Source organism: Nipponia nippon, unplaced genomic scaffold, assembly GCF_047370975.1.
Source record: "Nipponia nippon isolate SJK-2023a ecotype South Korea unplaced genomic scaffold, ASM4737097v1 scaffold_7, whole genome shotgun sequence".
Classification (NCBI taxonomy): domain Eukaryota; kingdom Metazoa; phylum Chordata; class Aves; order Pelecaniformes; family Threskiornithidae; genus Nipponia; species Nipponia nippon.
The window spans coordinates 40,769,531-40,792,921 of record NW_028262391.1 but is presented as its reverse complement, the minus strand read 5'-3'; the positions used below and the strand labels follow the sequence as shown (position 1 = coordinate 40,792,921).

General features: G+C 39.4%; 1 protein-coding gene across 5 annotated transcripts in view; it reads right to left on the bottom strand.

The window, feature by feature from the left end:
• The window catches only part of ZNF536 (zinc finger protein 536), a 354,285-nt gene that overhangs the window by 188,064 nt on the left and 142,830 nt on the right, over positions 1-23,391 (bottom strand). For all 5 annotated transcript variants that reach the window (XM_087740367.1, XM_087740365.1, XM_087740366.1 and 2 more), the window contains one exon: positions 1,858-4,029. In XM_087740367.1, the coding sequence (XP_087596493.1) occupies positions 1,858-4,027 (2,170 nt within the window). In that variant the 5' untranslated portion in view covers positions 4,028-4,029. The remainder of the gene's footprint in view (positions 1-1,857; positions 4,030-23,391) is intronic.

The following is a 23,391-nucleotide window of genomic DNA, read 5'->3' as shown; positions in this document are numbered from 1 at the left end:
AAGTTTTCAGGGCACTCAAAACACACCAACTTTCACATGCATTGTTTTGAATCCTCTTCAATCTCTATCAGTCCAACCTCACTCAGAAGACTCTGGGGCTCTTTTTTTTCCAAACTTTGCCAGACAGCCCTGGAAGGCTTCGGACAGAATTTAAATGATTTCAGGATCTTTTATTTCCGATCGCTCTATGGCATTGCAAAACAAAAGTGACGCTTTCTGTATTAAAGAGGAGCATTCTCCCGCCCTCCGCAATGTGTAGGATTTTTAAAAGTGAAAGTGAGAAAAATAATCTTCTTCATCCTGACATATTTTCAATCCTCTTAAAACAATCTCAACAACTATATATAGTATGAAATTAGCTCTCGCCTGTTACCCTTGTTCCTACATAGAATTTTCTAATGTGTCTCACCAGTAATAAATTGTAAACGAGGCTATGACTCTAAGAGTAGACAGTGTGTTTCATGGGTATTTAAACAACAGCATTAAGTACTATAGGAATCTGTGGAATGTGGAGTGCAGATTTATGTGTCTTAACAATTTCTTTACTGGTTTGTAATAAGCCAGCAAACTAACACTTTATTTTTATATTAATTTGGCCTCAGAAGTAGAGTATACTGGAGCATGACAAGAACAACAAAAATAAACTGGCATATACTTAATAACTGTAACAGTGAATTGCCTCCAATACTAAAATATTTATCAAAACTGGGGGGAAAAAAAACTAAAAAGAATTACCCTCAACAGCCTGCTACCAGCTCTTTAACAGTGGGCAATGTAATGCCTTAAGGTACCTCAAACTGTCTTTCATTTTCTAGACTTAATGGCTGATTGCAGAAATCAATGTTGCCATTAGTAACAGAGTATTTGTTATGGCATGATTTCCTCTGTTGTTAGGCTTGCAGAATGATTACAGTATTAGTGAGGTGCTTTCTTTATAAAGGGCTGAAGATATAACTTTCAATTTACTATCCATTAGTAAGTGACTTTGGAAATATAGATGAGGCCAGAAATCTTACCTGTTATTACTTGGAGATTTTATTTCAGCAGTCATAGGCTAGTAACTTTAAAAATTGTACCAGGAAGCTCAATATTTTATAGACATCTCCAATGAAATATTATCTGCTTTGCTATTTTATACACAGCAAGTTAACTTGACATACAATGCAATTAAAATGTTTCAGTCCAATTTCTATTTTTCTTGTACTTTCAAATAGATGTGAATTAAGCAGAAGGCTTCATACATGTTAAAATATGCACATAAGTTAAAAGATTGTCAAAAAGTTAGTAATTTGTATTTTTGAATCTCTTTTTAATCAGTCCAGTGGCCAGGTACAAGTAGGTATCACAGCTAAGTAATTGATATGGTTGTGGGAATAAGGGCAATCAGAGAGGTTAGCCAACATGCTGTTTATTAATCCTATTTCTTTGAACTATAGCTCAAAGAAGGCATCTTTCCTCACCCTTTTAAATGGAGGACATGGAAAGATCTGCAACAGAGACACCATGAATAGAAGAGGAGGAAAAAAAAACACCTTCCAAAACCGGAGGGAGAGGCCCTGGAAGCGACATTGCCATTGGTGACTGTACAGACCCTGCACGCTGCTGCCGGTGGGGTGGCGGAGGTGACAGCTGAAAGGCTAGGAAACCTGCCCTTGGAGGGGAGAAAAGGGTGAGATGAGAATTAACCTCGAAGGCATTGCGGGAACCCAAACACAGATGTTCTGGCATTTAATACCACGTCCCTGTGGACTGCTAGGAAACGACCTAACAAGAGAATGCATAAACTACTTCACTGCTGTGATTTCAAATATAGCTACGAAGCTATCAGTGCAGAGAGGGAAGGAGAAGTTATCATACCTGAAGAGGAGGGTGAGGAAGGATGTGGGCTGTCCTCCTGGGCACTCCCCGTCTGCGAGAGACCCCCACCTACTCCGCTTTCTTCAGTAATGTTAGAGGACCCTGGTGTTGTCGACCTGCTGACAGACTGAGACTCTTGATCACTTCCAGACCCACGTCGCTCATCAAGACTACCTTGAATTATTTCATCTTCTCCTTTCCTGTCTCTTTTGTGGACCCTGGAGTGAACGACCACTTGGTGGTATGTTCTAAAAACCCTTCCGCAGTCTGGGCATTCAGTTGGCTTTTCTTTTACGTTTCCATGACTTTGTAAGTTGTAATCGAGTCCCTGGTTCATACCATGTGACAAAAAATCTCTACTGCCTTCTAAAGGGTCTAGTTTGTTTGGCAAGTCTCTCTGATTGCCCATTTTAGTGCTGTGAACCAAATCAGCAGGCATTTTCTGCTTAGAGCCATCTGCTCCTACTAACACATACTCCCGCTTCTCCTTATCAAACATAACTCCAGCATTTGCCAAAGTGTCTTCATGGCTGCGCTGTATCTGCTGCTCTTTAGACAAAAAGCCATGTTCCATGGCCATTCCCCTTGCCATAAGCTGCCAGGCCTGATAGCTGTTTACTGGATCCATCTCTGCCGCTTTGGCGGCGGCTTGTAACCTTTCTATACAGCTGGATTTCAGAGGAGGCACCAGATTGAGACAGCCCAATAAAGAATGTTTATCCCCTTCAGCAATACTGTGGCCAATGCCAGAAATGGGCGAAAGGAGCTTCCCCAAGACTTCTTTCTCTTTCATGGGCATATCTCCTTTGTTATAGATTTGATTTTGTTCACTTAAACTCGCTTTGTCAGGAGGAAGAAACCCACTCTGCAAACATGACAGATATCTCGAATATAAGTTTGCATGGGCTTCCTGGGACATGCTGCTGATGGAGACAGGTACTTCGGGATCATTAGGAGATTTGTTCTTTACAGATAACTTATTCAGGTGAACTTTCATGTGATTTTTAAGAAACCAAGGCTCTTTGAATCGCCTCCCGCAGATCTGACAGCAGTGTTCAAAGGAATCCTTGTGCTTTCTCATGTGGCCTTTTAGGAACCAGGCTTGGCTAAACACTTGGCCGCACACCTCGCAACGAAACTCATTGGTGGATTGCTCCCCATTCCCGTTGGAGCCCTGGCCCTGTGCTGACTCTGCAGTTATGTGAGCCTTCTCCACGTGGCTAATCAGCTCCTCCTCCTGCGAGGCAGCAAAGTCGCACAGGGTGCACTTGTAAGGCTTGTGCAGGATCCTTATGTGCCTGTCCAGCTCTTCTCGCTTCTTAAACTTGCCTTTGCAAAACGTGCATCTGAACCCAGCTGTCTGAGCGACAACTTCTTCCTGGACACTGACTGGCTTTGGAGAGGGAACGGGGTTTGAAATATCAGGTGCGCTGTGATTAGCTGGCACAGACAAGTTACAGTTTGCGAGAGGCATTGGCTGGGTGTGCTGCTGTGCTTTCACATCAGGTCGTGGCTGCAAGAGGCTGCTCTTCATCTGTTTGTCCCGAAGAATTGCTCTCTCCTCCAGCTCGTGTAAAAGTCTGTTTTCTTCTCGGACTCTTCCACGACCTTTGCCAAGGTTTCCAAGCTTATGAGTACGCAGGTGTATCTTCAGGTTGCCTTTTTGAGCTGCTCTGTGGTCACAGTATGGACACTTAAATGGTTTCTCTCCAGTATGAGTTCGCATGTGTAGTGACAGGATGCTGTTAAATCGAAAGCGTTTCCCACAGAGGGGACATGGGTACTTTCGGTTTTTCCTGGCATCATCCTCTATATCACTCATCTGAGACATAATCCCTAGGTTTTGTCCATTTAAGAACTGCTGCAGATCCACACGCCCATTCAAACTGGTGTCAACCTCTCTATTGAGCTGGTTTGCCAACAGTGCCATCTGACTGCTGATGGGCTGGTTTGCTATGGACATGTGGCTTTTGTCTTCTAGCGGCGCTGACGCCTTCTCCTCTGGATTCTGCCTGTTCTGGAGCTCTGGGAAAGCATGGCTGAGCTGGGAAGTGATCTGATGCAGCTTCTGGCTCATTGAATACTGCCCATTGAGTATGGTGCTGTTGAGATGGGCGTCAGCTTCTGGCACAGCTGAAGAAACACCAAGGCACAAACTAGCTTCCTCCATCTCTGAAAATGAGAAGATATTTTAGATTCAGACTGTGAAAGAGTTACAAGCATTGAATCACTGACGTACAATTTGCATTTTATGTTTTACCTACTCATAATAATGCAAAGGAATTAGTGTAAAAACAATAAAAAGTCTATTAAATGCCAACTGTGCTACACAATTTTGATCATACGTGTGCTTTCATCATTCTGCATGTTTACCAATAACCATTAATTACTATTTTAAAGTATGCTACAGTTTCAAAATCTAATTATTATGGAAGGGGCAAAGGCTTTTACCACCTCCCTTGTATTTCCTCTTGTGAAATTGCACCTGTTTACATTTCTAAATCTATAGAAAAAGAAATGTTATGCATCTCTCCCATTTCCATTAGAAAAGCCAGAAAAACAAAAAAAAAAACCCAACCAAAAATAGAAAGCCATTTGTAACTTTCAGTTCCATTAACCATATTCAATATATTACACATTCTACAATGAGAAAGATAGTTTTATGATTTGACAAAAAAACGATGGTATGATATTTACTGGTGTACAATAAAACAAGATAATGTTTTGGGAAAAAAATAAAGTAAAGGACAAGCTTTAGAACAATAAAAGGGATTTTGCTTTAGTCAACAAAAAGTGCAGTAATATCTCATTAAGCTGATTAGTATGCTGCTTAGAAACAGTACTAGGTGCTGTAACACATGATTATAATCATAAAAATCCTTCAGTGTTTGCAAGTAAGCATTAACGAGGTATATTAAATTTTAAGGAGACTGCGACTAGCAGCTTTGTAAACCTCTGAGATTAAGATTTAACCCTTCTGTTACAAAACATTGTTATTTTGTCATTTTGAAACTGAGCCCATCAAAAGGCACATAAATTATCTTCTGCCAAGTCTTTTAATTCATCGTTGAGAACCTTCAGATTTCAGTTCTTAGGAAAACTTGCCAGATTATAGAAGGAATATCTCTGTCCTTCGATGGGTAAGACATGTGATTTAAGGCACTTTGATTTGTTTTAAAGAGCTCTCTTATGGAACTAGATAAAACCAATTAAAATCTGGGGAAGGTGTTGTGGAAAGCCTCAACAAGTTTAAGAATTTTAATAACTTTCCTAATACACAGTAATGACTACAAATTGTACCTACACTATGTATATTGCAGAAAATTAGAATTCAAAGCTGTTTGTTAAACACAAGTGCTCTGTTCTGGTCTGCATAATTGTCCACAATAATCTTCCATCCTTGCCACTTCTCTACTCTATACAGAAATAATGTATCTATAAAATTCTATTTAAAATATAAAGTTTTACATTAATAACTCTCAAACTGTATGATGCTCTAAGGTTATATTAGAACATAATTAAGATCTGTGTTGTTCAGTGGAGTGATCTGACACTTTATTCACTAATAAAATTACTGAATTCTATAAGTTATTGAATAATTAATTTGGTCAACTTTCTGTTTAGCTTTAGCCAAAAGCATTTACTCGCTATGCCTTCTACAAAGGCTGCAGGCCACTCCCCAGGTGGACACCATTCCTCACACAGCTTCATAGTGGCCACGCGCTAGACAATTTGAGGCCCAAATCTGGCACATACTTAAAATGCATGTAATTGCACTCATGGGAGTATTCCAGTAGACTTCAAAGGGTGACTCCTGAAAGCAAAGTTCCACACACTCTTAAGCATTTGCAGGATCAGGGCCTGAAAAAAAAAGCATGGGTGGTCTCCAAGAGGAGACCTGTTTGGTCCTCGACAGGATGACTGAGGTTGTGACACAATGCAGATCTTGTACGAAGTAAAGGGGGACGTGTATATCCATGTGTATTAAAGATGAACATGAGCTACAGAATTTTGCTTAGATGTAATGCAGATCTTTTTCAAGTTTAACAGCGCTCAGATTCAGGTTTCATTTTGGGGACCCATTACTTACATGCTGTCAATGTTGTTTGTAAAAATATTAGCGAGATCAAGTATATAAAAGGAAAAGGCTTATACCTATAAGCTATAGAACTGCACTTAAGTTTAGCTTGCAGTATCTAATTTCCGAAGGCAGCAAACAAATAAAAGTCTTGGTTTCCATGAAAGTTTTCTGTGCAGCAGATCACAATCATTCAAAAATGGGGGTACATACAAACACATTTTTAACATTTTTGAAAGTTTGCTTAACTTTCGAAACAAACCAAATTCCATGTTCAAAAGGATCAGCTTAACATCTGAGGGTTGTAGTGCTTAGGGCTGCCACTGCCTGAAGTTGACTGAGATTTTTAATATCTGCCTACCCACTTCCTAAAAACAAATTTAAAAAAAAAACAAACAACAAAACAAACAAAAACTAGAATCCACTTTCTGTCTGTATTCCACATACCACAGGTGTTATTTTTCCTCACCATGCTTAAACAAGGCATGTTGGCAAACAAGAACATAAAAATTCAAGAAATGCACTGCATGTAGAGACACATACATATATTGAGAGGGTTTAGAAAAGTCTTTGTGACTTGTCATTATTCTGTAACAGCTTGAAAAATGCAGTTTAAATTTCATTTATTCAGTTGACCTCAATGGGAACTGGTGCCTTTACATGCTTAGGAAGGTTTGGGTAGTTAATTTTAGCATTTTATGCTCTATCGAAATTTGGAAATGCTGACAGATCCCAGTGGAGTTTATTAATTCTGATGTTTAACCCTAAGCATCAGTTCAAATGTATGGTTATTTGGATTGGGGAGGGGAGAGGGAGTTGTGGTTGAGATTTTAAGTTATTCTGTGGCTCTTTTTCAAAGATAACTTTAATAAAGTAACAACAGCAGTTATAGTTGGAACATGATAATTTTTTTCTAATTATTTTTTTGCTATTTTCTGTCTCCCACAAACATACAGACACATGTAATGTAGAATATGGATAGGATGAGATGAAAAAAATCAAGAGGAAGACCAAACCCATAATTTTTCATTTAAAACCTAATAATTTTGGATCAAGTCTGGGGAGCCTGAGCCACATACTTTGATCTTTTGGCATTGGAAATTTTATACATTTTTGATGAAATATGCAGAAAGGTCAGCAAAGACTCTGCTTAGTGAGAAATAACTGGCTGTAAATGCCACATATTCTGATCAGCTGTTCAGTTTCTAGGATCCAGCTACCGCAATCTCAAGATGCTACAGTTCTTGGCTTAAAACTGCATTCCCACCCTCACCTGCCCCAGCTTCCTGGAGTCCTGTCTCCTGCCTCTTGCTCTGACTTGTCTCTTCTTTTCCTCACTCCTACCTGGTTTCATTGCAAAGTATAATCATGGCCTTCAAAGCACTGCCACGTGAAATTACCCCTCCTGCAATTCCTGCTTAGTGCATTTAGGATCACAGGGACCATGCTCTCGCGTAAATCAGACTCTCGGTATTCTTCAGCAAAACCTACCAAAATCTCATCTTGTATCCACATGCAAGACAGAAATAAAACTCCTCCTCATCCATGATTCCACTATGAATTAGATAACCCAATCTAATTTACCTAATTTCTCTTTAAAAATTAGCAATTTCATTCTCTGCCTCTTTATCCATCATCCCTGTCTAGATCTATGATCAGACACGGTTACACCAGGTGGGGTAAGGGGCTTTCGTTCCCCAGTGAGCCTCTCGCTTCAGGCCTTGCAGGTCAAGGTCCCAGCTTGGTGTCATGGTGGTCATTGCACAGCCTCTTCCCGTCAGCTAGGACACTCTCTCAGGGTCCGGCTGCTCTCCACAACAGCCAAGAGGTGCAGAGGTGCTTCTGCATCACAGACATGCTCACAGCCATGCAGTCATCCCACCTCCACATGGATCTCCCTATAGACGCAACCGTCGTCCTCAGACTGGCCTGACATGCAATTTTACTGTATCCATTCTGCCCCACAAACTAAACGCTAAAAATACTAAAACACCCTCATATGAATGGACCTCCTTGAAATTTACCTTTCAACAGATAACCAGCTTGTAATTTCAACTGTTTTGACAAATATTTTTCTCAACGTCTTTCTTCATTATGTCCTGCTCTTCTTGCCTCCCCAAACCAAAACACTAGGTATTCAAAAATACAAAAACCTGGAAATGCCAGTTTAAAAGTGCTGATGTGATGCTTCATGGGAGGGAAAACTTCTAGCTTTCAACTTTAAAAAATATAGTCTATTACATTATTTTTGTGATTCTGATCTCTCTTATAAGGAAAACACGGAACATTTTGCCACCGCTCGCACTGGGAACAGACGCACAGTGTTCTCTGCAGTTAACGTATGTTTACAAAATCAACTGTAAATAAAATTTGAGATTGTTAAGAAATTCAAAATATGTTTGTTGAGATTCATGTAGTAAATTTTTGACCTTTAATTATCTCAAATGTTTTGTAAAGACAGCGTCCCCAAGACATGGCACCGTACAGAGCATGTTGGTATCAGGAGTTGTTCATGGGCTGCCCCTCCTAAGCTAAACAAACCCTCAGCTCTTGCACAGGCGAGCCGCTCCAGCCAGCAAGCCCAGTCCTCACCCTGCTACACATGCACAGGCTACAAACCAGCTTGGTTTTTACTGCACGGGCAGGGCAGGAGCGGCCCCTCATGAGAAGCAAACAAACCATCAGAGGACAGCCATTTACTCTGTCAGGTGTGCAGCTTCCTATTTCTATGAGGAGGCTACTCAGCTTGTGAAATTCACAACTGGATACATATATTATAAAAAACCTCTCTCATCTCCCACATGAAGGTACAGTGAGACATTCAAGTACCTTTGATGATACTAATAGTTATTTTGATTTCACTCACATTTTTGCCCTCAAGACTATTTCCTGTGATATCAATAACGAAAGTTCTGACTTTAGCCATTTCAATTGAACACACAGATTTTATTTAACTATTTCAAATGGATTACTGGAATTTAAAACCAATTATGACACCAGAAATGCCTGTCATCACAACTACATTAATGTAATATGAGAAGCTCGGCTTCCTTTTGCTGGAAACAGAGAAAAAAAAAAAGATGGCAACTAGAATAAAAAATAGTTTAGCTATAAATATATGCCTACACACACATGTAAACATACGCACACACACATATATCTGTATACCTACACATATATGCATACACACACCTGTTATCTTTGTAAACAGATGGACCAAATTCAGCTCTCATTTACACCTGTTCATTCCTACTGGACACACACACTAAAGCATTTCGCTCTTCACTGCTGTAGAGAAAACAGTCATTTCAAAAACACTGTTGTGCTGTTATTATAGCTTAGATTAGGTTAGTTAAAAGATTTACAGTTCAGTAAGCAAAGTAATGCTTTACAAGCTCACGTGTTTAAACGACAAGCTCGCTCTGGCCCTGATCCTCTGAGCAGTATAGAGCTACACACACTGTTACTTATGCTTTCAGAATATAGACCTGGTATTTATCTTTCCAGCTAGAAAAATTCACACATATCTACATTATCTTGTGGTCCGTTGACAAATTCTAAATACTCCAATACAGACTGCTTCAGTTCTTAGCAACTCATAAACAGGTATCACTGAGAAACTTCAGAATATATATTGAATTTTTATTAAATATTGTTCTTACTGTTGTAGCTGAAACAGTTTAACTAAGGCTGTTATAAGCATAATACACTCCTGTTAAGAAATACAGAACACCAGACTACTGAACCCTTTCAGGGTCATTAAACAGCTGTAAACATTATTACAAAAATAAACCAGAGATTTCATGCTTACATTTTAGCCCAGAGCTTGGTGTGCTGAGCAAGTACATTTTTTTCATCTCTTACAATCAACGCTGGTGACATTTGGGCATCCAAACAAATTACATCACAAATATTACTGAGGTGGGTAGGATACTGAGCGGTTTATTTGCCAGATGATTAATATATAAACAGTAGGGCAGGGTAGATGACCTACTCTTCTTTGACTGATTTGTAGGCAATACTAAGAGACATAGATATAAGTAGTTAAATTTTAACAAAAACATGTGTGCACGGAAGGGAGGGATCAGCTGTATTTAATGCCACCAGGACAGCATTATCCAATCTGATAAAATGAAATAAACATTAGGCCAGATTCTATTCTCATTTTACTATGTAAAATAGAGTAACTGCATCGAGTTCATTGGAGTTTTCCTTTTCTTTTTTCTTTCTTTTTCTTTTATTGTTGGTGGTGGTGGTGGTGGGTGAAGTAGGTGTCCTGCTCCTTGGGGTATAATAGAATTATATTAGGGAAATATATGGTTTCTGGAGTGTAACAGAATGTCTTTTTAAAAACAAAGAAGTTGGCCTACAGGTAACGTGTCCTATCTATTTGTGTTTATTTAAATATTATTAAGGCCAACTTGGTAATTTGTTATTACTATTAGTCACTTTACCACATTTAAGTTTTGTAGTCATTGCAAAGCATCTGTAGCTTCTAAGAATTAAAAACTGGGGCAAAGCACCACACAAACACAGTATGTACAAAGCAGTGGATGATCCTGTGCTGACCAGCTCCCGCAGTCCCGGCCAGGCACCCAGGGTCGGGGCTGGAGCCTCACGCGAACACCCATCTTCCAGCATCCAGCCGCTGCGAGACCACGCAGGGGGGAGCAGGGAAGGCATTTGACAAAACTATAGCTGCTTTGTAGTGCTGATATTTAAACAAGCTGCTTATTGATTCCAAAACAAAGTACTCCTTTAGTAACAACAGAGCCAACTCATTCCACAACAGTTTTTATGTCTTAAAGAAGGGTTAGCAGAGGGATTTCGAAGTTTCAAAAGTCATTAGCAGACAGAAAATTGTTTGCTGAGGCTCTGCTGCTTTCACTGTGGACTGAGAAGACAGTTGCTTTCTAAAATACCTGTTACATCTGTAGGGTACTTTCTAGCTAGCACAGCGTTCTGGACTGATAACTGATCAGTAGAAGATAAATCACCAGAACAGTCTTTGGTTGGTAGCACCCATGGAGTGGAGGACTGTGAACTGTTTGCGATCACAATCTAGGAAGACGAGCAGAGAGGAGAGGAGAGGTCATTTATAAATCTCACTCACAGATTAGAATAGAAAGATTAGAAGAATGCAGACAAGCTGTTTGATTTATTGCTACTTTGCATGTGACTTAGCAAAATCTGTTTTCCTTCTTACTTATTCTATTTCACATGCATATACTTAAGAAGTCAGATCCAAAGAAGAGAAAGATAAATAATTGGTACTGAAAGTTCAGTAGATTAAAAAAAAAAAAAAAAAGAAAACACAAACCAAAAAACCTGCTTTTTTTCCAAGCACTGGTTGCATCTGGGATCATTATTTTTTAGCTTATAAGCATTGATTCTCATTTTACCTTTTTTTTCCCCCTAGTGTTCTCCTGATGACAAAAGTAAAGATAAGAGTGATAACAAAATTCAAATGGGAGCCTGATTTGTGGAATGCTTCATTAAACTAAAGCTTCCGTTACTTTAGAAACAGCATTTTTAAAAGTAAATTTGTTATTTTCATGTAATTTGGAATGTATACAACTGATTAAACTCTCTCCAATTTGATCAATCTCCTGTAGCTCCTATCTGATCATTCACTTTAATTAATCTAACTGGCATCCACGTCAGATTGAAGAAACCTTAAAATTAAGCTTTAAATGACCCACTTTAGTATCACGCAGTACAAATAAAATAATAAAATGCCTGGAAGACTTTGCAAAGCATATTTATGAATTCATTTTTTGTTTTCTTACAGCATGAAATGGGGTCTGAATCTTCTGTTCTCATCTGAGGACACTGACCACACTGGAAGTCTGTAATGCTCTAGCTCATTATATAATATTAAAATATACGTAATGTTGACCCTATTAATCCTGCATTCCTCACACAGGCCAGTTCCAAATAAAAGGCAGTGCATTTCAGCTGGGTGAGGACGGGAGGATCAGACCCTCTGTACCAATTACAAAGAGATCAAGCAAGAAGAGTTAAGACCACAGAACTCAAATCATAGTTTGAAACAATTTAAATCCAAAACTGTAATGCCGGGTTGATGATTTTGTTTTCATTTTACAAAGGCTTAGACTTAGATTTTGTGCACAACTAAATATAATGTCAAATGCACATATGTCCGAAAGATCAAAGTATGATTGACTGTGAAATATTCAGATGCGATAGCCCAGCGAGATTTTGTTCACGAGGGCACCTGTCAGAAGCATAAGCTTGGATACAAATCATCAAATAAGTATGTAAAATCATTACTAAAATCCAGGCATGCAATCAAATAGTCAGTTGTCTGAAACCGTTGGACCATAGCCAGCACAGTGGTTCAACAGACTAATGCTTTGGTCTTCGCAGATCCTCAGGGCCCTAGTTCAGTTCCTCCTGCTACTGGTCAGGTCAACTGTCTGTACCTAGTGTTGACTTTCCTGGCACTTAATGCTAGGAGTAAAGAAAAAAAACCCGAGTCCATAAGTTCCCTTTGACCTGAGCCACAGAAACATCTGCTGGTTGAGTCACGAACTGCTTGTTGGCCAAGTTTAACAGTAACCGATCCTGTTGCGGATCAGCTCTCTCAGCAGTAGGTGTCACTGCAATAAATAGATGGATTTCAAGGGACAAAGACACACATTCCCAATGAAAATGAATAAACAGAACATCCCTGAATAAAGAGAGTTTCAAAAAGAAGTATATGGTCCAATTAGGCTTTTTCTTTAACTTTATGCAAGATGCTGGAAATCCGGTTTGGGGAGAAATGAAATTGCACAAGTGGGATTGCCAACAACAACAACAAAGTAATTTTGTCCTTTAGTCCTATGTCACAGAGATCCTTTAATTCACATTAATCACCTCCCTGCAATCCCAGGTCTATTAGGTAAAGACTGTTACAGTTAAACCTTTTAAAAAAAAAAGCTCTCTAACAAATTAAGTAATTTTCTCTAGTGGAACAAAAGACTTAGTTATATGGAAAGACACTGCACACTCAACTGTAGTTTTAGGACTTAACAAAGACCACAAGGTTAGACTATTTTCTGTCAAATTAGAGAGTCCATACCCAATCCTATCTGCATACAAAACAAGGAAAAAGAGAATACTTGTAACAGCTTTAAGGGGTGAAAAAGATGTCTCAAGTATAGATTTAATTAATAGAGTGCATATTTTGAAAAAGCAGTAACCAATTTATATTTGAAACAGAAATATGTGGTATGCCAAATAATATCACAGAGATATTAGCCATGTCTACACCGTATTCGGTTTCATTATCACAAAATGGTTTGTAGGATAATTGAGGACGCTCCAAATTGCATACTATTGAGTTAGACAATAGACAAAACAATGCATCACTAAACATACGGGCTACCTGTGATGACACCAACACAGAAACTACTTGCTTAAGTAAATGTTTTAATGTTGCTCAAAAGGAAAAAAGAACAATCAATACCTTAAACCTTGCATAACCTGTTGCACCTGAAAGAGAGCATATGTGACAGTATATACTCTCAAAGTACGTATATAATACAACTGCATTTATTTTACTTCTAATGACGTTGAACTGGGAACAAAGAAGAGGAAAGAATATAGAGATAATGAAAAGATAAATTACTCCATTCTTCAAGGTCAGTACATTTAAGAGAAACCAACATAAAACAAGTCCCCCCACACATGAAAAGCATAAAGGGCCACACTACCTATCTGGGATGAATTAAGCTCCTCCTTTTCTTCCCAGCATGCTGCTGAAATGTCCCCAGCAGCAATTCCCACCAGCTCATACCCCGGTATTCTGTAAAGCTCCCCAGCATCGTGGGTCATCAAAGCATACTGTGATCAACACAACGAGAGAGGAGGGGAAGGCATTTTCTGCATGTTTCTCTGCTGGGCACAGAAATAGCCAACATCTTAATATAATGTAAATGCAAACAGTAAGAAACTCAGAAGTAACTTGCCCAATTTCAGTGCACCCGAACAGCTTCCAAGGCCATAAAGAGACCAAATTTTTCAGAATTTCGGCACTGTAGAAATGCGTATCCCTAACTGATCATTTCCACATCTCATTTACGAAAAAGCTCGCCATGTATCTTGACTTAAATAGATGGCTCATCCTCTGTAAAGAAGCCAGGGACAGAGTCCAGAACTCTTGACTCCCATTGCTTAGTCCAGTATGCCAGATAGCTTTCTTTTATCAAATATAATTGACTGCTGAAAAGACTGGGTTTTTTAACTCATGACAGACCTGTCAGCATAAAATTTTTTGGTTAAAATATTAGAGAGTTATTTTGGTTTTTAATAACTGAGATTCTTGGCTGTTAATCCCTTCTACCTCCAATTTCTGTCTTCTCTCCTTTCTTCCCTCAACCCAACTGATTTATTTTTCCTCTCCCTAGAACACATGGACTTGGTGGCAAAAAGAAAAGACATAATTTAGAGGGTCATAGTGATTCTTAGATACAAGTGGCTTCAATGAGTTATTTTTAATACTAATTTCCAGGAAAAGGATAATGTTGAGAAAGCCTCAGTTTCAGTTGAATGAGACAGCGTAAAAGACGCAGCTGAAAGAGGCAGGGATGCTGGGAGGCAGGTGGATGCGGGAAAAATAGAGGAAACATTGCTCAGAATGCTCCTTGTGTTTGTGGTCTCCAAAAAAGTAGAAACAGCAAACTCCTTGCAGAATTAAATAGAAAAAGATAGATGAGGAAACACAACACAAACTTAGACTAAGGACAGAAAAAATATACTTAATTATCACTCAAGAAAAATGAAACACTAAAAACCACAAATCTCCTTTTTCCTTTGGTGTTCTGGTCTGTGCACACTTTTACTGATATGATATATTACTGCTGTTGTCATTTAACTTTATTAATTGATCACTGTCAAGAACACAAGAGCAGAGTCAGTAACTCTAGAAGCCACCGCGTACCTCCTATGATGCTTTCACACTGAGATAAGTGGTTTAGACTTAAAAGGGTGTGGTTAGCAGTCACTGTGCACAGCGAAGACACCGACAGCTTGATTTTGCAACTGCTATAATCATATCTACCCCAAGGTCAGAAAATATCCAAAAAACATGTTCTTTTTTCAGACTGTCATTTTAGAGAGGCAAAAAAATACATCTACCTGCAGTACTGCTAATCACACTGTTCTTTCAGATGGCTTCTTGAGTGGGAAGAAAACCCCAAACAGGAACGTCTATACTAAAAGTAACTGACTTGGAGTTATTTCCCTGTATTTCCCCAGCTACTTTTTAAATTACTCTACCTGTCGGAGTGAGATCATTCTGCCTCACAATAACCCTGCCTTTTCCTCTGAACGATGGTGCAAAACGGTTGTAGACTTCTGCAATTAGGCCAAGGAAATAACAATGATGCCACACAAGCGACCACGAAAAAGGGTCACATCTTCGCAGTACTCGAATGCAGTGAGGTACAACCCGTGAAGTGAACAGAGAATCTCCTCCTACCACTGCGCTGCAAGATCAAGTACAGGAAAGGCAATGGCTACGTAGTGCACGTATCGAAGGAAGCATAGATGCAAGCACCGATTATGGTAAAACAGTACGTGCGTTTAAATACAACGGCAGCATGAGCTTCAGGCTCCCAACAGGCGGAGCACCGACTGCTGTTTGAGCACCCCTGTTTTATCTGGGCACAATAGCTTTGACCATTAATAAAAAGGGCACTGAAAACTTGACAGACACACAGCAGATAGATGAATACAGGAGAGGAGGAATGCTATAAATATACAATAACATATTTCAAAGCTATCTGCAGGATAAAAATCCTTTAAATAATTTTGATGTTAATTGCAACATTCCGGGCCCTTGGCTGAAAAGACAACCTATCGTGGTTGATAGGTGAGCGGCCACAAAGCTGACAAAGAAAGTCTGATAAATGCAATCACAGGATGACAGACCCTGGCAAGTTCAATTACGGTTGCAAAGTCAGTTGGGAGATGGACTCTGCTAACTGTAATATATCCTTAACAGCCAGCTCTGGCCGTGTACCGCTCTGACCAAACTCCTTCAAGTGACTGACAGGATCCCTGGAGGCTTCAGTCCTGTGGCAGGCTGAGAGCAGCTGAGAGTTGTCATCAGAAGGACCAGGGACTAACAGGGAGTGCTTTACTGCAAGAGTTTTGGATACAGCATGCAAATAAACATAGCCAACTCTCAGTGAAACTATTTCCAGTCTCTTGAACAGTCTGTGCAAACGAGCAGTTTGTGTTCACTCTCTCCAGCTCACGTAAAACTTCACTCAGTGTTAATTTACATCGCTGCAAACCTGTGTGAATCTAGGTAATTTCAGCAAAATAGAAAGCCAGACAAAAGGAGAGGGAAAGACTCAGTGGTTCAGTTTCAAGGACCCGGCCACAGGAGGTGGTGAGTGGGCTCCCACTGCTTGCAATAGGACATCCAAGGGCTCCTCATTGTTCAGGGCCGAACACCAAAAGCCCCAAAGCTGAGAGCATTCAGGAGTTCCCAAACGAAACCTCTGTATTGCTTCAGTTCCCCAAGCAGAAACTCATTTTTCTGTTGTACTGATTTCCAGCGCCTTGCACTTATACTTATAAAGATTGTTACACCTTCCTTTCTAATTAAAACGATTTTCATCTCCTTCACTTTCTACTTCTGAATAGACCAGCTATTCTTATTTGATGTGAGAAAGCAAGAAGGGGATGTATATAGCAAATAGTGGCTTCTCATACTTCAGTGCAAAAGTATCTAAGAATTTAAGTCATATTTAATCAAAGTATCAGGCTTCCTTGTAGTTTCCTTTTCTTTTTTTTTTTTTTTAAAGTCACAAAAAAAGAAGTCCTTTCTCAATTTTTGGTTGTTGACTTTTATTTTCCTAGTGACTTTAAAAAAAAATAAATCACCGTATTTCTAAAGGACTTCTTTGTTCTCTTTCTGGATTTTCCAAAAATATTGCAAAATGAAATTGGTATAAAAATTATACTGTAAAAAAATGTAAGTACTGTGAATGAGCAGAGTTATTCATTTATATCCCTAGCTTATGAAATGCCCATATCATGTATCCTTTATCCAACAGCAGACTCTTTTAGCTTCAATCACAAGAGCTAACAATATGTTATTGATATGATTTCAGGAAACTGTCAGCAGGCAGCTTAACTTTCAGCTCCTCAGCTATGGCGAGCGTATGCACAGAACGTACCTGCACCTCTCCTGCATGAAAGCTGGCAGTGATGCACACATTCCTGTCAGCTGTCACGGCAGAATAAAGAGAAATGTAAACAGGTCTTCCTCACTAAATGCAGCCTCATACTCCTCACAGAGTGAAAACCCACTACTGGTTTCACTGGGGATTTTAACCAGCATCAGAAGTATGCGTCAGAGCACTGAGGTGCAACTGATTGCTCCCGGCAAGAAGCTGGAGTAAGGAGCAACTGGGCAGGCAACCACAGGCCCTCATCCTTCTTGCCCCATGCCCACCTCCTCCCCAGCACCAAGCTGCTCCAGCAGTTGGCCTTTCACACGGCTGCAAACAAGTGTCAGGCTTCCACCTATTCCCTCCAATTATATTCAACACAAAATCAATAGGAAGACTACTGAACTGGGAGGGTAATGGGCCACCACCCTGCCAAGAAACAGAGTGGGTTAAATGATGCCCGAGGCTTGGTACACCTCGAGCCAGGACTCCAGGCGCAGTTAGGAGCCTGACTCCTACCAACTGGGGCGAAAATCAGGACTTGCAATGCATTTCTGCATCTGGCCCTTTGTGCTCATTTAGGAGAATGGGTGCAATCAAAATGAGAGAGAGACAAGGCTCTTCCGTAAAGATACAAAACTTCATTTTCAACCACTTCTCCTTGAAGGAAAAATAAAGTTAGCACACAAATAAGTCCAGTATTTTCAAGTTTTGTATTTATCTGCTATTATGTTTTCAAGAGCTGAAGTATAATCACAGTGTCAGAAGCCAGAACAGGTAAGCTAGAAGTGCACCTCTCCCCACTCTAGGAAACCAGTGGTTTTTAAAACTAGCTTTCATATTGGTTTACAAGCTTTAATAATAAAACAGTATGTTGTACTATTAGATGTTGGTCATTTTTTTTTTTGTCTGACAAAGAGAAATAACAGGCTGCTGCAGGAGTTAGCACAGTTTTGGTGGGTTTTTTTCCTCCAAATGATCAGAGAAAGTACCGTACTTTAAGGATGTGCCTCACTTGCTCTTAAAAGGGTAAAACAAAATATTCTTCTAGCTATTCTAAGCCTGCCATATAAGTATTATGCTGTTACAGATTTCAAAAGGTTAGCTTCAATGAACCTGACATCAGTATAACCCAAAATAACCCATTCAAGAGAAAAGTAAGAAATAATTGCTGTTTTCTCTTTTTTTTTTCCTCAGCTATATTGCTATAATGATTTTGCATAACAGATTGAACAAAGTGCTGTTGTGACAGGTGGTAGAATTCAGCTAGTAAGCACAGAGACAGGGTTCAATTTAGTTTGTGAATCCTTTAATTGTTGTGCAGCTAATTAAAGAAGGTTCTTTACACTCGCAAGTGTTTACCGTTGCTAGTATGCATACATGAAAAATTAAATTGTGCCTTCAAGGGCTGAGAACTATAGAAAAATCATAGCTGATTCTGCAACATGCTTACCAGCTCAAAATAGCTGCTTTTCACAATTGGAATTTGTAAAACTTTTTGCTAAGCAAATATAGAGCTAATTAGAAGTGTTCGTTGGACCAATTAACATTTAAATAAATAAGCCATATTGCACATTTCACAGTCTTTATTTAATGATGCTTCTTAACTTTTTGGAAAGATTCCTTTAAGTACAAATAACTTGTCATAAAAATGAAAGACAAAAATAACACCATAACAGTATATTCTATGCTTTTTTCTTTTTGCCTTGAAGTCTTTTCTAAAACTCTATACCTGTTACTGGGAAGGGGGGGATACACAAATCTGGTTCCTTCTTTCATCTTGTCAAGTTACCTTTCCGCCCTTTTGAACGCAAACAGAAAAACATATTTGATTACTATTTAAAGTGTTATGATAGCTCTGTTTGTTTTGCCCCATGGAACAGAATCTGTTTTAGGGGGAAAAAAAAAATAAAAATCTCATTTTTATCTCATAAAATGGCCATTCCAGCCAAAAAGAAGGGTGTTCTCAGAAGAGATTGCTCTAAGAGTAAGAAAAGCAGCAGTTTGAAAGTTGCATATACAAACAGTGAAGTGAAGTGAAAGAAAAAAAATCTGTTTTTCAGGTCTACTGTTAGCATTCCCATACCAAACCCAGTCTTGTTATCATACCTAACCCCAGGGCCGCAATTGCCTGTCTCTTTGGGGTCAAGTGATATTTTGCTTTCAAAACAACTGTCTTTTAATTTAACAGTCCCTTTCAATCAATAAGACCCTTCAGTCTGCGTTGAACATACATTTTCTCTCTCTCTTTCAACCTCCAAACCTCTACCTAACACAAAGGTTACATTAAAAACAGGGAGAAGGCTTCTTGTTACTTTTTTCCAAGATGCATTACACTACCTTGTAATCACACTAAGAGCTAACATGGAAGGACTCATTGTTGACCTTGGCTTTCAGCACAGAAAACCAAATTAACAAGGACCAATTAACATTTAAATAAATAAGGAAGATTTACAAAGAATACTCTGCATACCAAGAAGGCAAAATAAACTAAAGGAAAGAGTACAGTATCTCCCTCAATCAGCATGAATGAAATTCTCCGGGAAGGACGCAGGCCCGTTGGTGCATGGAAGCACAGACTGCTCTTTCCTGTGCTGGCAAGGCCTGCTGAGCACCACAGGGGATGCAGCCGCCTGCGAAAGCAAGCAACGCTCTCGCTCTGGCAAACCCTTGGGAAAAGATGCAGAGACCCCACAGTCCTGCATGATGTACTTCCAGAGGGAAAGGTGCTGCCCATATTTGTCCTCCGCTCTGCCCCTTCCACACGAGGCTGTTGGTGTTTCTGATTGCCCATGTCTGACTGCTGCGCACCAAGAAGCACGGGGCTTTGAGCTCACGGCTGATAAGCAGCGGGCCAAGACTAGACACCTCTTACACAGATTGTCAGTGCGTGCTACTTCTGATTACATTTTTAGTGGGAAAGGTGTGTTTGGGTTTGTTTGTTTTTTTTTTTTAGATCCAGTAAACTCTGGTTAAATTCAAAGAGCAGAAAAAGCAGGCAAAGAACATCCAACAGCCCAAGAGGAAGGTATTTGGGAAGTCCTTGGAGACTGGGAAATTTGTGTTTTAAAATGCCCATTCCATTTCCCATTCCAATGCAACCTGGAGACTCCAACCTGAACTTTTGTGCTAACTAGGGAGTTGCTCTGACTACCAAGCTACAAACAATACTGGTATGAAGTTCTCAAAACTTTCATGGTTCAGGGAAACCATGTCTCTACCCAACTTTAATTTCATATACTTCCTTGACCTTTTTTTCAGGGGAAGTGGGGGGCAGCACACAGGTACCTGAAACTGTAACCTGGAGGCAGTTGTAGGGACTCCCTGTGCCGTATGACCAGATGATGCTACAGCAGGCAGGATGAAGGTAAAGGGTTTGTTCAACCACCTTTCACCTTCCCTGCCTCCCACTCTTCCCTCAGGTAAATCTCCAAAGAGAACTTTCCATTAGCAAAGTTTCTCCACTGTTCTTGGATATCATTATCCCAACAGAACAATTAAATCCCCCACTTCCTACTCATCTACAAAGCCCATCTTTTAGAAGGAAACTCCTCCTATACAAAGGTTATGAATAATTCTCAGAAGGTTACAACATGATCTATCATTTTAAGTATTTGGATCTGGAGTAGTGGTTCAGGCCTCTAACTGACAGCCACCTTTATGAATAGTTAAGAGTTCACAGAGATTATTATCATGTACTATTTAAATATGTATAAAGGACAAAGATAATAACAATACTTTGCACTTTAATAGAAGCTTCTATCTGAAATTCTCAAAGGAGAGCCAAAGTCCTCACGAATGCACACTCACAGCTCCTCTGACCTGCACAGTTGGTCACCGCTATTATTCTCAGGAATCTGGTAGGCTGATATTGTTAGATTGCTCAAAAATTATAATCTCTGGCTTAATTTATAGAGCAACTGAAGCTTTACCAAATGGGTAACCCAAAGTGAATCACCATTGCAAGAACGGTGACCAGCGCCTTGCACCAAGGCAGAAAGCAGTGTCGGACACTGCAAGGCGCTCTGCAGATCCTCGGCCCCCGTTCTCCTGGTTGAGGAGGAGAATCCTCCACATTCCCAGGCTGAGACACAACTGACTGATCAGCACACTGTCCAGCTGGGAGAAAAGCATCTCCTGCTACTGTTCAGGAATAAGCCATTTGTAGTCTCAAAAATAATTTTAGATTTTTTTTTCCCAGTACTACAACAAAAAAAGTAGACTCTCACTTGAGAGGCATACCTTCTTGCATGAAGACCACTTTTCTGTACTTTGTTAGAATTACAGCAGTTTTGTATTAAAAAAAAGAAAAAAGAAAAGTTTTAAGTCATCTATTTCTAAATGCCCTACTTTGATGAAGTTAAACTTTCCTGTCTTCTGATCAAGAGGCCAGAAGAAAGTGACTCTCTCTGCTATCCTGCAAGATATAGAATTTTAGCCACATGAAGATTTGATCATGCTCCGTTGTATCTTTCACAGAAAATATGAACAGAGCTAATAATTTCAAACAGAAATGTAAAAAATTGGGAGCCCAAATATCAGCACCAATCCAATGCAACTATAAGGTTTGAAATGCTGCTGAAAAGTTGGTTGGGTTTGAAAACTGGACCTGGACAATTTGAACTTAGGCAAATGGCATTTGTATAGCAGTGAAACCAAAGGTACTCCTGTCCTTAAGTCCATATTTACAGAAGGGTCAACTGATCTTGAATAATTCTGCCAGTGTATGAGGAAAACATGTTTTACTTCCAACATTATTAATATGTGTCTTTTATCATACAACTTCGTTCCTTAAACAAGTAAATTTCTTAACCAAGAATTAAAAAAATGCAAAGAAAAAAAAAATCACATATGTCCCAAAGTACACAAGTTTTCATGCTTCCTTTTACAATACCTATTTTGCTTCAACATCTTTAAAAAATTCTCACAAGTGTCAGAGAAGCACAGATGACTTTCAGGTCTCCTGCAAAACTTGTAATGAACATCACAGTTATAAAGTTTTTGAGAGAGAGAGAGAGAGAGAGAGAGAAATGGGGAAAATCTATTTTAATGTTTTCAAATACCTGAACTAACTGGGAATGAACTGGTGTCATGAAATCCCCCCTGAACAGACAACTTCTCTTGGGACAAAATGCAATGATGTAGGGAACTGGACCAGCTTTGCCCACTGGACAATTTGTCCTGTAAGAGTGTCTGTATCCCCCCGCTTTCATCTCTAAAAACCAGCTTATCGTAATTTCACTACCAGCATTGTAGTCAGCCTCAACTTTTTTTTTTTTTTTTTTTTAAATTTTTACTCAATTATTTAAATCAGAATGATGAAGCTACTGAAATAACACCCCAAGCCTCTGGCAGCACTACCGCTAGCACAATGGAGCTCTGATCTCATGCGAGGTCCTATAGCTAATAACAAACAGCAAGAGACTGAATACCTTCATCTCAAATATAACCATCTAGAGTCAAGTTAAATTCAGCGTAACATTCACAGATACAGAAGATCAGAAAATTGGTTCGCAACAACTTATCGCAGAGTAACATGTTAGCACAAGTTAACTGATTCACAGTAATTTTTAGTGTACATGCTCTTGGAAAATGTGTTGTAAACTTAGTACAGCTTTCAGTGAAAGACATATTTCACTGGTTTCATTAGGGCTAAACTAATACATTGCTTCTCGTGTGCTGTGAGGCAGGAACTACTACAGAGACAGCTACAGCAGCTGACAATTGGTAATCTGGGTGTGGGATCAGTATTTATTGCTAGGTTCTGTGGTCTTTTGCCAGTGTTCAGAAAATCAGATATTTCAAACTGCAATTTGTTTTGCCAGATTTTCATTAAAAACACCTGTGTTAAACTTTTCGTGGAAAGCTACAAGACTTTTCCCTAGGTCCTACCTGCCATGGAAGTCCCACCATATGCGCAACAGGATATAGGCTGGCAAAAATAAATAATAAAAATCACAAAGCGACCAAACTCCACGATACGCAGAGATACCAAGACTTAAAACAGTGGGAGATACAAATTTTAAAAATATGCATGATGGACCCAATCCAAAACCAACTTGGTGACAGTCTTTCCAATAACCTTCATGAATTTTGGTGCAAGCCCATGCTGAATCAGTGACAAAACATTTATACCCATGTATGGATCTCAGGGTGGAACTTGAATCCATAGATATGCGGAGCTTACTGATGCAGATGACAACCACATATACAGGAAAAGATTTCATTTACCCTTACCCTTTATCTTTCATTGCAGTCTTTAAC